General features: G+C 39.3%; 1 protein-coding gene across 2 annotated transcripts in view; it reads left to right on the top strand.

Moving 5' to 3' along the window:
- Nucleotides 1–11888: 11888 nt before the first annotated feature.
- frem1b (Fras1 related extracellular matrix 1b) overlaps nucleotides 11889–14774 on the top strand; it is a 33013-nt gene continuing 30127 nt past the window's right edge. Inside the window, exons 1-3 of one of the 2 annotated variants that reach the window (XM_036586687.1) lie at nucleotides 11889–12335; nucleotides 13349–13684; nucleotides 14656–14750. In XM_036586687.1, the coding sequence (XP_036442580.1) occupies nucleotides 13451–13684; nucleotides 14656–14750 (329 nt within the window). In that variant the 5' untranslated portion in view covers nucleotides 11889–12335; nucleotides 13349–13450. The remainder of the gene's footprint in view (nucleotides 12336–13348; nucleotides 13685–14655; nucleotides 14751–14774) is intronic. The other variant, XM_036586688.1, reaches the window with a different exon arrangement.

Raw genomic sequence — 14774 nt, forward strand, 5'->3', positions numbered from 1 at the left:
TTACTTGTGTATTGTATTAATTCAATATAGTACAGTACTTCCTTTCAATGTATTCTTTCCTCACAAGTGAAGTTATGTTGTTCAATTGTGTTGTACCATACTGTACAACAACAGGAATTTTCATGCTTTCAGACATGTTAGATACATTTACAGGACTGACACACATTCACACATACTCTAAAATCTGCTTTTTGATCTGGTCTATTTTGTGAAGTAAATTACATGTCACATTTGAGCCGCTCTCATATTCTTCACTACTAAGTAAGCTTCCAGCTGTGTTAATACAAAGCGTTACAAACGGGATGTCCATTCACAGTCTCAGCTCAGGTTACAACATAAGGAGCACTTGTTCGTTTCTGGCAAAATGGTGATGGTATTTTTCAGACACATACACCTTTGTCAGCAATAAAGTAGCTGAATTCACTGGTTACGTGCCTGAATACTTGGACAAACAGTGTATTTCAAAATCTGAGAAACAAATATTTTTAGGATGGTAAGAAACAGCATTTACAGGAGATGTTACAGAGCTTTTTTGCCTTTAATGTTTTGTCATGTACTGTTCTTTCACATGGTTGTTGTGCATGATCTAGTGCTTAGATATGTGCATCTTTCTATATATCTTCCTGCTTCAGTAATACAAGACATCATTAAGCAAGAATAGTGCCAAAGGGAGAATTGGCCTGAATGTTGGTGTAATCTAGCTATTTAATTCCTGACATGTGCTGCACATGGATTAGTTTCATTCTGGTGCCCAGAATTCATTTTGATGTTTGCATTTTCGTTTTTGATAGATTTTTGATAGGGGGACTCTACAGCATATCGTCACTGTCCAATGAAAACCATATATCTCCTTTTTTGTCGATTTTTATTTTTCCACATTATTTCAACACACCAGCTGTGCTTTTTTATGTGTGGATGATTTTATGTGTCATGATGATTGGACAAACAGAAATGCTCCAAAATCACTTGGAATAAAACCTCTTTACATTAACCTACATCTAAAGTTCTGAGCATTTTTGCCTTCTCCTGTAAACTTACTATTTTGGAGATATTTGTTTCTTTGGACAGCGGTGATATTTAATCTCTGAAACGGCCAGGACCCACCTATGGGTCCACGTTTCCATTCCTCACTCAAATAATTTAAGAACAAGTCAGTCATTTGCACTATTTTCCAATGAATAGCTTAATAATAATTCATATGATGTGATAAGCCTGAGAATTTAAGGCTAAAATAAAAAAAAAGCTATAAATTAATAACTTCAGAAATCAGTCATGTTTTCTTCTGAAGGCATGTCTTTGTTGAAAGTTACTCATGTTTGTCATGCTACATGCTGGAAACAGTGTAAACAGTATAAAAAGATAGTCTTTTAAATGTGTTTACATATAGGTTGGATAGGCTCTATGCATTCGCAGTTATAATGTACTTGCATTGTATTGTGTTCTACTGTTTCATATTGACGTTTCTGTAATGAGGCCTCAAACAAGCACAAGCATTATCAATGTATAAATGCCAAGCACTGCATATAACTCAATTTCTGAGTATGAAATCCTGCCAAGTTGAGAAAGTTTGTGCAAGTTTCCCCCAAAGTGAATTGGTCTCAGTACGAACCCCTGAAGCACCCCAGGGCTCTGACACTGAGCCACAGTGCTAGCAGTCATCTGCTCATGTCTTCACTCCACACATCCTCTCACCTCTAAAAATGCCTCTCACCCTCACTGGGCGGCCTACATACACTATTCATGAGATCCATAACATGGGAAATGTATTCTCCCAACAGAATAACAGGATTTCTCCCAGATATGAATGTGTGAGTATGAGTGGTGTGGGGGGTTAGAGTTCATGAGAGATGGTAGAGGAGGGTGTAGGGTGGCTACCCCTATCTCTGCCTCCAGCACTGAATGCACCGTCGACCCGCTTTCTCATTTCAAGTGGAAAAACAAACTAATTACGTGGAAATATGATAATGTATTGCGCTGGGGGAGTCGCCGGCTCTACTCATTAGGGCACTTGTGCAACCTCACTTGTTTCCTTGCACAACATTTGCCCCCCTACCCCTTGCACCCATCTTGCTCTCCCTCTCTTGCTCTCTCTCTATCTCTATTCCTATGTCACTCGCTCTCTCTCTTTCTCTCCGCTCAGCTAATGTGCGTTATTTCTCCCAGGGAGTACTGCCCTTTCACGAGTCATGAACATTAGTGACCAGTCTGGGGCACTTTGCATCAAAGTCTGCCTCATTTGCATAATCACAGGATTGCTCCCCTCCTCGCCTGCAGTGAAGGTCATTTCCCATGATTCCTCTGGAGATCACCCCCCCTCCCCAATCTCTTTCTCAAGACCTCTTGCCCACACACAGGCACATTCACAGATCCCTAGTGTCCCTAACCTTGTACCTGAGGGAAGGCCATGGGCAGCTCCTCTTTATTCCTCAAATTATCTCTCTATTCCTCTGTCATCTCATCTTCACTGCCTCATCAGTGCTTATTAAATCCGACAGGCCGGTGACAGTTACTCTTCCAATGTAACTTTTGAACTTCTCCTTTGTTGTGTTTAGTTTTAACTTGTTCCCTAGCTTTCACGTACAGCAGGCTGCAGACTGATTACGCAAAACAAAACTTCAAACACAAAGTGCGGTTGGCTGGCGATGGCTGCCGCTGGGCTTCAGGGTCAGATAGCTTGCCAACATCACGAATTCCGCCACTGTTGATTGGATGCGTTAATAAAGGATATCACTTTATTTGAGCCTGCGATAGTGAGGTGTTAAAGTCACATCCTCATCCTCCTAGTGTCTGGTGCTACAGTAACATCAGACCGTACCTGTTAATTAAAGGAGAGCTCTGTGCCAGTTGTCACTGGTGTGATGAGAGAAATTTTCCCTCGCTCTCGTCAATCTCCTCATTCTTCCTCACTTTCTATCATCATACAGAGCCCATTTTAACCCCTTAAAGGAGTGCTCAAACTTTATCTATCTTCCACGTCTGTAGCAAACAGTCTTACTACAGACAGCAATTTACCTATACAAGAAAACCCTCTGACCCAAAACATTCTTGCATTACAAGCCAATGGGCAGTCAACTGCGGGCAGCTGGAACTTGGCTGTATTTCTGTGGAAATCTGTGGTATACTGTGTCTGTGATAATTAACAATATGCATAGAGATTAGGTTGAATAAAGTTTGTGTATAAAATTTAACTAGCAGACTTAGTTATTAAACTTAAGACTTGTTTGGTAACTACTATATGTTATTTGTTAGCTACTGTAAAACTGTATAAGTACATTCAGCAGTTATGAGAGTGAAGAACTAAATTGTGAGCCCAGATATGGACACTTGAAGGTTAAAGGGTTTTAAACATTGATGCCTTTAATGTAAACCTGAATATGTGTGAGCATCATTTTAGGCCAATGCTCATTAACATAAGCTACTGGAAGGCCTTGTGGTCTGAATGTTCCACTTACAATCTCCAGTTAGTAAAGAATGCAGCATCTAGAGACTTTAACCAGAAACATTTGACCATTTTAGCTTCATTTTGTCAACACTACATTGGCTGCCACTTAAATTGATTACAAGATACGACGACTGGCCTATAAAGCTCTATATGTTCTTGCCCAACAGTATCTGAGATGGGCAAAATACTTTAAAAATGTAGTGATGACTGAATGCTGAATACACTGTCCTGAATGTATTCAGTAATGTATGCCACTGCAGTACATAAAAAGAATGCATATAGAATACATTTATGATACATCTCAGTAAGGCAGATAGGAAAAGCGTTTAAAAACATTTCAGAAAAAACATTTAATCATGCAAAGGGTTCTTTCCTCGTTCTATATAGAACCATTTTCCTCACTAAAGAACCCTTGAACAACCATAATTTTTAAGTATGTATAACATTCCTTACAACAAATCCCAACAATACGCATTACAGTACCATCTCAAATTCCACAATGCTCCCAACAAGCCCTAATACCGCGTAATAAGTGTATATGTTGCCATGTGTGTGCTTATCTAAACAGTTCACTCCTTATATGAAGTATTACAACTGACTGGAATAAAAGAGTTCCTCATGATTTAATAGACGGTACTTTAAACCATCTATTTGAAGGCAAAATGTTGTATTCACTATATAGCACATGTGATGGATCAGACAAAATACTACATACTAATCTTTCTAAACTTTTTCCATACTTTACATACTGTTGTAAAACCATCCTCTAGAATTTGGAACAAATTCTTGTCATTCTAAGCAATCTTGTCTTTAATTTCACCGTACGACACCTATACCATGCTGTTTCACAGTATCGTATCACTCTCTGCATCACTGTAGTGTAAAGCAAAAATAAAATCTGATTATTAGCCCCAAAAGTTCTTAACCTATGGAGAAAATGAACACATTGCTGTACCTTACTGCAGACAGATCAGTATGACTGTTCCATGATAGCATTGCATCTATATGTACACGAAAGGCATTTATTGGACAAAACCTGCTCAATTTCCTGATTATGAACTCTTAAAGGAGGTGGATATGAGTCAGAAGAGAGACCAAACCTGTTAACACACTGTTGAAATAGATTAATACCATCCTTATCTGCCAACAGAGCTAATAACATACACTTTCAGAAAAAAGGTACTAAACTGTCACTGGGGCAGTGCCCCTCTTGTCACTGGGATGGTCCCCTCAAGGCTACATCTCAGTATCTTTAGTCAGGGAACATAACTGTACCATAATCCATTGAAATGATATTTTTCTAGTTGTATTGACTCCACACACCCCGTCTCGTCTCCAGGCTTTTTATTTTATTGTTCTGTTTTAAAACATTAGGGGATGAAAAGGTACAAATATGAGCTTTTCCACCAAGAAAAAACGTATTTATGGTTCACAGTTGGACCTTAAAACCATTGTCGCACCTTTGAGGGAACATTTCCATTGTTTGTACCTTGATAAATGGAAAATGTACCTGCACAGAAACTTGATTTCTAACAGTGTAGAATCATCAGAATATTTCAAAACAAAATGATTTGGTTCCTGAGCTTAACAATAATTTGTGCACAATGCAATGAGAAATGAGGAACTTACACATCTTTGTGGTGCTCCAACATTAGTAATATTAGGCAATGAGTGTTTTATTTACTTTCACTTTCTGTACTCTGTTAACTCTATTGTGAGAAGCATTGCACCAATAAATAAATTTCACATAACAAGCATTCTACCATTTTTCTAGCGTGGAACGAAAGGAGTGATACATAGGCTTTACTTGAATGTAAACATCTTCTCTACATGCATAAAATACATTACATTAACAAATTTAGCACCAAAAGTGAGTAAACTGAAACACATTGTGCTGATATGTTTTATTTATGTGTAATTGGTACATGTTTAAATCAAGTAAATTAAACGCATCACATTTTGTGTGTGGTAATCTTTTAAAAATACCTCCACCTGTTGGTTCAACACTCTCTGGACCAGGGGGCTTACGATTCCATCAAGGGTGGGTGGAGGGGATTGATGGACTCTGAGCCAGAGAAAAGTTAAAGGCCCAACTCTGACAGGTGCCCCGGGCCTAGGTGGGCACTCGGCCAGCGTGGTGCCATGCTTTCCCTCTTCTAGAGTCTGAATGTGAAAGGGTAGCAGTCAGAACGCATCAGCAGTGAGTGGGCACTTCAGATAGGATTAAAGCTAAAGCCTGCTGTAGTTCCTGGCATCCTCTCAATTCACTGACAGTGTCAAATGAATTCACACAGATGAAAAGTCAGAGCTAGGCGACTGTGTAAAACTTTCTCAAGTACATGCAAGGAAAATAAAGTTGGGTAATATTTCTTTATTTACTTTATGCATAAAAAAGTATAGTCAAGTAAAAATGCCTGGATGAGAGTTTGACCTCATTTGTTCAGATGAGATGTGGATACTTTGGCCCATGCAGTGTAATGAGTGTAAACTTTTGCAGAGTTCACGTCACAGATTTATGTCGTATTTCTTCTGTAGTCATTTTTTAAGCAACAGTGTGCAGATCAGTCAGTGAATAATTTCGACATGTAGACTGTCTGAGATGAACACTCCAAAAAGTCCTCTGTTATCGAAAATTTTAAAAACTGAGAATGTAGCCCGATTTATTCTTTAATGTTAAAGCCAAGCAATTATAAATTTATCATAAATTTAGTTTCAATAAATATTTAGGCTTCGCTTCTGAACTTTTGAACATGTGCTACATCAATCCAGGAAACACTGTGTTCAAACAGAAAACTATCCTGAAGAGCAGAAAACAGCAGATAGAGAGTTCTCTTTGCAGTATGAGGATTACTGACGCCCTGAGACTCTGTCAGGGACACCTTGAAAGTAGTAGAGCAAAGGGAAACTAATTTAAGGCAGTAGCTCAGCCAGTGCAGGAAACAAATGTCAGTGTTTTGTGTCAGCGTCTCGTTAAACATGCCTCAACACATTCCTGATTGGATGCAACACTGGATTAATTAGAGCTGACATGCCGGTGCCATCAGCCCTGCCTGCGTAGCCCCCTGAATCTGTTAATCACGAGCACTTACTGCTCACTGACTCAGTGTGTATTAGCGTGTGAGAGTGTGTGTGTGTGTGCGTGTGTGTGTGTGTGTGTGTGTGTGTGTGTGTGTGTGTGTGCGTGTGTGTGTCTTCTCAGAGACTTCAGCTCTGTGGCTTTTCTTACTGCCATTTACTGGTTGCAGTCAATTAGCAGAAGACAACATAAAACACCATTTAGTTTGATGTGCTGTAATTGGCTATGTTGCACATTTACTGCAGCACTAAGTTAATAAGTGTATGTGCTTGCATTAAAGTGATAGTTCTATTAAAATCTAATTTACACAGTTTTCCCCCCTTACCCTAAATGTAGTAGATCAGTCAAGACACAATTAAAGTCTGAAGTTTGCTTGCTCTGAAGCTACTAAGGCTACTTCTGAAGTTGTCCATGATTGGCTGTGTTTACATGCAAAGATTTTTGCCAATCCGATTGAATACACTCCGATTATAGATTAAGACTGAGGTGTTTATGTGCACACTCTGCTCAATCTCAGATTACATGCACACTACAAGTAATCCAAGCCAAATAATGCGCATGCATAGAGTAACATTTACTGTAAACGTTAAAATGACGAGTATCACATGAGTCCAGTCAGAGTGAGACTAGCAGCATTAAGCGGTGCTTGTTTTTTGAATTACTTTAGTATTATGTCAGACCCAGGAAAACATACTTTATATGTACTTAAAGAAGGGCAAGCGGAAGACGTCGTGTCCTGAGACACATAAGCTGGACGCCCGTCCCACCATCTTTTTCAGTTCAAAGCATAAACTTTGTCTCCTCTGCAGACCAGTTTCTGCTCCGCCATGTTGAACGTTATAAACTTTCACTATGACGTGACGCACATGCGCAGAACATACTTACATGTTCCGATTGGGAATGTAATCAGATACAGGCGTTTACATGGCTATTACTCTTCTATTTAACGGATTATTTACAAGATTACCTACCTCGTTCAATCGGATAGAAATTGTATTCTGAACGACCTCAGTTGGCCAGTCTATTCAGATTAAAGTGTTTACATGGACGTATTCTTCTCCGATTGAGCTATTAGTCAGATTATTAACGGACTATTAGGGTTCATGTAAACGTGACTATTGTGTAGCTCATGTTAGGAACTAAGCAGCTTTCCTTTTTTGGAAATGTGAACTGCATATTGCGCCCTGTAGTAACCATAAATGTTCCAAATGTTCGTTCTTTTGTTCTACATACACTTTTCCCCTGAGCGCCACAGTGTCCTCTGAATTATAACATTGTTTAGCAGTCATAACGCAAATAATGCTATGTACATGCTACAAGCAAGCTAATGTTGTTAGCCTTAATGACATTGCATTAAAGTAAATCAACTATTAAACTTCAGTATTACTGATAATATAGGCTACTACTGCTAAAATCACTCAAGCACTACATTTGACAAATTTTGCTGGTTTGTGTGGGGTATTTTGGTGATGTTGCTAGGCAATTCAGAGCGCAGCGTGTTAGCTTGCATGTAGTAACATTTCATCAAGAGTATGATGATGTAGGCGTTTAGTTTGTGCTATGTTATAAGCATCCATTACTTGTTAGCTTCATTAGCCTCGTCACTCCAGGGCTCAACTAAAAAGAAAAAAACTTTGTACACTAATCATATCTTGGCTGATCAGTTACATGTTGGGTAAAGGGAAATTTTTGGGCAAAACAGTTGAAAAGAATGGGGCCAGAAACCCCAGCACAGATCTACTGAAAGTGAACATTAGCCGGCCTGTAAATGGAGTTGTCGTTAGCAGAAAACAGAAAGCTCAAACTAGGCCATGTCAACAAGGTTTGTTTTCCTTGCAGCATATGCTATATCACTTGCGCTCTCTGGGGGCTGTGGGTATATGTACAAAAGCTCAAAAACACCTCTGGTCAAAGTTGGATCTGCCCAACACCAAAGCCAGACGTGGAAAACACACAGGGTGGTATTAGGGAGGAATTTGTTGAAGAGCCAGACAGGCCCTAAAACTCATACAGCAAAGAATCTGTGGTTTCTTTAAGCACTGTTATAGTATAAAGTCTGGACATTGTGATATGTATAATGATTCACTCAGAATGAAACCCCTTCATATTCATAATTAAAATTAAAATGAGCTGTATATCCAATAATCTCTCTTTTTCTCTTAGCAAGATAGCAAACTGTCAGCATTTTATTGTTTACATTATTTGACAGCACCAGCACTTTTTACATTGTGTGAAAAGTTCAAGGTGAATGGCCAATAGAAAATGTCCAAAATGACTGAATAAGTTTTCTTTCAGCAATGCTATTTTACAGGCCCAACATGCATAAACAAAACACTACACAAAATGTGTTCTTCTTTCTTAATCACCTCTCATGATCAAAGTGTTAGAAGGTTATTAAAGTGGACATTGAATATCTGTCAGTCAGTATAACTTGCAGTAAAGCATACAAATATCACTTTTATCAAAGCATATGCATGGACACCATGCATTAAAGAGGTGACTGTTTTTGCCCCTACTTTGTACAAACTGTACTTTATGTGTTTTTTTTTTAAAAATGTAATTTTAAAAACATGTCTAATGTTATTCTTTTTTCCCTTGTAAGGCCTTATTGAGAGTAACTTTTGGTAGCTTTTTTAGACAATTGTTGCATTGCTGTTGTTTCTGACATCATGCATGAAAGGGATGTTACCTGACAATATTTGAAATATATTCACTTTAGTCAGGTTTTCATTAAGCTGTCGCAAAAATATGTGAATAAGACAGAGTTTCCATCAGCTCTGTACAAGAGAATAAACTCTCTGTGTCTTGTCTGTAAAAACTTCAGACGAATGGAGTGAGTTGACAGAGATTTATTTATGTTTTCTCTGGCAAATGCACTGGCTCAAAACAAATAAGTGTAATAAGGAAGTGAGTGAGCTATCATGTGATTTGACTCTATTTGTATTTACATTATTTATTCTGTAAATACATTTCCATCAGTATTTATCTTTTTTTAACCCAAATAAAAAAGTTATCCACTTAATCACGTGTACAAACTTATATGCCGATTTCAGTGATTTTATTTGATATTTGGAGCTTCCATCGAAAGTTCAAATGGAAACAGTACTGCAGGTTTAAACGCCATCCGTTGCTTCACTTCACTTACTGAAACGTGGGTGGATGAACCTTCGTAAGTGAGGTTTCACAGACTATTGCTAACATTTACAAACTTACTTCATGATATATGATAATTTGCTAGGACTGTGCAGACAATTGTGGCAGAAAAATTAAAGTTAGCCTATTGAGTTAAAAAGCTAGCTAGCTAATTTGCAGGCTAATGCTAAAAGTATTGTAGCATCCCGTTACTGGCTTATTCTGCGCCAACGCTACAGTATTACTATTAGCTGGCTAATAAGTTAGCTATAGGTTAGCTACAATGGTATCTAATATTATGTTAGCCACTGAAGCAGCTAGCTATTATGTCACTTGAATGGCTTACACAACTTTTTTGCTTTTGAGCTTATAAATCAATAAGCTATTTTGAATTCGGCCTTGTTTAGTCTGGTCACTCCTGCAAATCCTTTACATTAAGGTTTAGGTTTGGTTTCATTGCAAAGCTATTAAAATCATTTGAATCTGAAGAACATTGTGGTTTTGGTTCTTGGAGGAATCATTCAGCTCCGTAAGGAACCCTGAAGAATCACTAGGAGCTCTTATCTGAATCTTTTTTATGAGCTCTTTATTGAACCAAAAGCAGTTATTTGTGGCAGCAAGCAAAAATGGATCTTTGAAAAACCAACCATTGAACGTTTTTAATTGTTTCGGGAGCAGAAAGTGGCTCTTGACAGTAAAAAATACTTTTTGGTTCCACTTGACACATTTTCATTGTAAATTGGAAACAACAGTAGTAAATGTGTGTTTTTTTTTTTTGTTGCTGCATTTCTCTGTTGTTTTCTGAGGGAAGCTGAGTGTGGAAGCGCGCCTCTTAGCCCTGTACGGAGAGAGCCGGAGCAGACAGTGCAGGAACTTCATTAGCCTCCACTCAGCCGAGCTGGGCCGCACAGCAGGGGGGAAATGCCTTTGTCTCACAGGTCAACCAAGGGTGAGAGACAGACCCTGTGTGTGTTGGGGGTTGAGACTGTGAATGCATGTTGCGGAGTCTGGAGTCTGTGTGTGTGTGTGTGTGTGTGTGTGTGTGTGTGTGTGGAGAATTTTGTGTCTGCCCAAAACATATTGACACATTTGTGCCATACTTAAAATGTATTAAAGGGCCCGTGTCATAGAAAAATTAATTTTCCTCACTTTGCGTTTCATTTGGTATGTAATCACTGTTAAAGTATCAAAATATCCTAATTTCATACAGTCCATAAATGGAAACTAAGGTGCAGAAACAGCCCATTTTACACATAAACTCACTGTTTTTGTGATGTCACAAAAACCAACACATTTACATATATTCATAAACAGTGCACAGTAGTTTATCCCTATCCACTCACACTGGAGTTATACAGAGTGCTTTTAAATAAAGCCCAAAAAAGGGCAACCAATCAGAACATTCAAAACACCATGTGATTTACATATATTACTCTTCTTAAAGGTGCAGGAACAAACACAGCCTGTTTAAATCCGAGGGATAAAATAAGGGTTTGAAAATGTTCATGTAAAAATGAATTATGACTCTTTTTGGTACATAAAACTATACAAATGTCATAAATGGTGCTCAGAGGAAAAATTAAATGCAAGAAAAATGTATGATGTGGGTCATTAAAGTCCATTGTGTTAAACAACATGTCAAATCAAGTGGCCATAATATTAAACAGACCATTCTGAGACTTTAATTTTCTTTTTGACAAAGTATTATTTCGAAACACAGCTGTTGAGTTTTAGACCATTGTTTTTTTGGGGTTTTACTGACTTCACTGTAAGAAAAACAGCCAAAAACTTTGTTTCCACCTCTATGCTTTACAGTAGCCTTAGTGCACTCTGGTTGCAGTTCTTCTCCAAGCTTTCTCCACTCAAAAAGTCTACCATCAGTTTGATGTTATGCTAAAAGTGTTTTTGTGTGTGTGTGTCTGTTGGGGGTAGAAAGAGAGTGTGTGTGTGTGTGTGTGTGTGTCATAGCCCTTTGTGTTACAGCCCTTTCTCTCCATTTCCCCCACATGTAGCACCCGTTTCCTTCCAGGAAGCACTGAATGCCATAAAACATCAAAGTCTCTGGTACGTACACACATACTTACACTCAGCTAACAGGTCTGCCTTTTCAAACTGCTTAAAAATGGAAAACTCACTCAGAGCTGTGTCTCTCAGAGCACCTGAACACACATAAACCACAAACTTCTTTTCCTTTCCCTGTTTCTCTCTCTCTTTCTCTCTGTCTCTCTCTTTCTCTCTCTCTCTCTCAGAGCAGTGGGGTCTGAGGCTTGCCTCCTTTAGGGAATAAGAACATCTGGGTTTGTGAGTGCAGCAACAGAGGAGTAAAAACTCTTGGAACTTCTCTGCACATTTCCTGTGTTTGGAGGTCTAACTTTTTTCCTCTCTTCTCTCTCTCCCTCTCTTTCTCTCTCCCTCTCCCTCTCTCTCTCCCCTGCTGCTGCGTGGTGCTGCTTCACTCTGGCAGTGGGGCAGTCTTCAACAGACGTGTCAGCCCTCTTTTGTTTTCTTTATCTTTCTTTCTTTCCCTCTTTGTTTGCTTTCTTTTGTAATGAGCCATGGTGGTCCTGTTAGGCTGACGGCTGGATGCCCTCTTTCACGAAGGTTGAGCTGACAAGATTCTTACACTGCTAGCTCTCCGCGAAGACGCTGCAGAGAAGGCCACAAGAAGAGACCCAGCTGTAGCAGGTATGTAACAATACCTCCATGCTTTCCATGCCTAGCCTTACTGTGTTTCTGACTGATAACGCACTCAGACTACAGGTTCCACTGCAAATCCTCACTCAATTTTACAGCCTCCTTTCCTAATGAGACAAATAGCAGTTTATGGGTTTACATCTTTGAGCCGTTTTTATTGTGTCCTCAGGAAACAGCAGGGTTTGCCCTGTGTGTTTCTAATGCAGCCTGATTTGTCTGAACATGTTTTCAAGTTTACAAGTTTCTGTTTACCCATCAGGAGTGCACATGTGGCGCTGGGCCTTGTTCTAATATGCTAGATATCCCATAGTTTTCTAATCATCACTTTGGAGAGGGATTTAAACTCTGAAATCCTTTTCATGTTTGCCTTTCGATTCTACTATCAGTTTGCCCCCCTGCCAAGTGTCAAAACATCTCAGAAAGGCTTTTGGGGGCAAAATATTTTCTCTGTGAGGTAAGATTATCACAAGGCACGAAAGCATGTTTTTGATTTACCTGAATGACTCACTAGAAACAGCCACGGCCAAAGCGTCCATTCATTTAAAGCTTACTACTCTTAGTTCCTTACACACACCACTGTCCTAGGTATGTAGCACCTGTGGCTGTGTTGCCATTCTAGTGTCTGGCAGAAATTGGAGTAACAGGGCGTCTGCTGTTCATGTTACTTTGATCTCTCCTGGGATTTTATTCCTAGTAATTTTGCACAGGCTCAGTTAACGCTTCACATCCCATACTGCGTTGGATCATTAAGAAGCAGAGAGCAAATCCACTTCAAAAGTTTTCTTGTGAGAAAAAGAAAAAAAGAGAAACCCCTATGACTCAAAACATGCTTCTAGTAGAAGCCAATGGGCAGGTGCATTTGGCTTCTGTTAAAAGTGTACTTTGAGTTAACAAATTTTCTGCTCTTTTCAGGGAAACCGATGTGGAAACCGATGCTTCAAACATGGCAGGCAAACTAGGTAGAAAAGTGCTGGAGATTTCTTTTAACCTCATTCTTTTCCTAGGTTCTGATGAGACACACATGGAAATGAGTCCTTGATGAACATTCTGGGATCTCTGCAACATCGTTCCTTGTGTTTACAAAACCAGCTAAGCAAACTGAACAAATGGAGGTGGTGGACTTCTTATGGATGCTGGTCACCTTAAGCCATGTCCTACCCCTGGGCCAGACAGAGAGTGTGCTGAGGGTGAAATCTGGACTCCAGGTGATCAGAGGCCAGAGTGTATCGGTGACCACAGAAGAGCTTCAGTTCAATACTGATGAGAGCTCAGAGGCATGCAAAGTGGAGGTAGTGCTCAACGAGCCTGTGACTCAAAGGGTGGGGAAGCTTACTCCACAGGTAAAGACCATGTAACACTCATTAACATATGATCAACAGGCAAGGCAGATTTATAAAGCAATGTATCTCAAAAGTGCAGTACTTGCTTATGGAGATCCACCAACCAGGAGTAATCCTAATCTAGTGCAACTAGTGCAGCTAATCAAACACTTCAGGAACATGAGAACATAAGCCGTGGACCCGCTGGTGGGCCCAAGGTATTATTACACACTTCTATATGCTAAGAATAGCTCCATTAGTTAGCATTGAAGTCCCTGTAACTACTGAATAATTAACATTTGTATGTAATAAGCCTGGATTGTTAAGGGGTTGAAATCTGAGGCTTGTTACATACTAAGGCTTATTATTCAGTAACTACAGGGACTTCAGTGCAAACTGGCTGAACTATTCTTAGGTTATAGAAGTGCGTAGTAAAACTTTGGGGCCTGGCCATTTAAGGGGTTAAGTGAGCATGTAGTCCGTGTGGAAGGTAGTTGGGATGTAAATCAATTCAATTATGTTTCGGTACATATTCAGTGTGTCTCAGCAATGACAATCTGAGTTATTATGAGGTTATTAAGTTAAGGTTTGATTATTTTGGATTGATTTAGAAATTTGAATGTAGTCAAATAAATAGCATATAATCAATTATAACATTCCAAAATCAATGCTGTTGAATCAACACCTTCTAATCAATGCATCACAAAGCATCAATGCATTTTGACAGCTCTAGAGATTAGATATCCACAGGAGTATGTCTCCTGAAGCAGGGTTGGAGCTAATCTCTGTAGGAAGGCAGATCCTCAAGGGTTAGGCTGGGTACATCTGCTTTTACTATGAGCTCAAAAATGGCTGCTGATATTTGATATGCTTCATGAAACATACAGGGTGGATTATTTTCTTAATTGAAAGCTCTATAAACCTGCGTCAGTGCTGTGTTTTGTGTGAGAGATGATTTCTATTATTTCTAATGGCACTGATTTGTTTTTTAGGTGTTTGACTGCCACTTCCTCCCCGATGAGGTGAAGTATGTCCATAATGGCAGCCCATTACTGGAGGAGGATGTGGTCATGCTAAGAGTCTATAGGTGCTTAGGGATTTTCGTGAAGTT

Source organism: Colossoma macropomum, unplaced genomic scaffold (assembly GCF_904425465.1).
Source record: "Colossoma macropomum unplaced genomic scaffold, Colossoma_macropomum, whole genome shotgun sequence".
Taxonomy (NCBI): domain Eukaryota; kingdom Metazoa; phylum Chordata; class Actinopteri; order Characiformes; family Serrasalmidae; genus Colossoma; species Colossoma macropomum.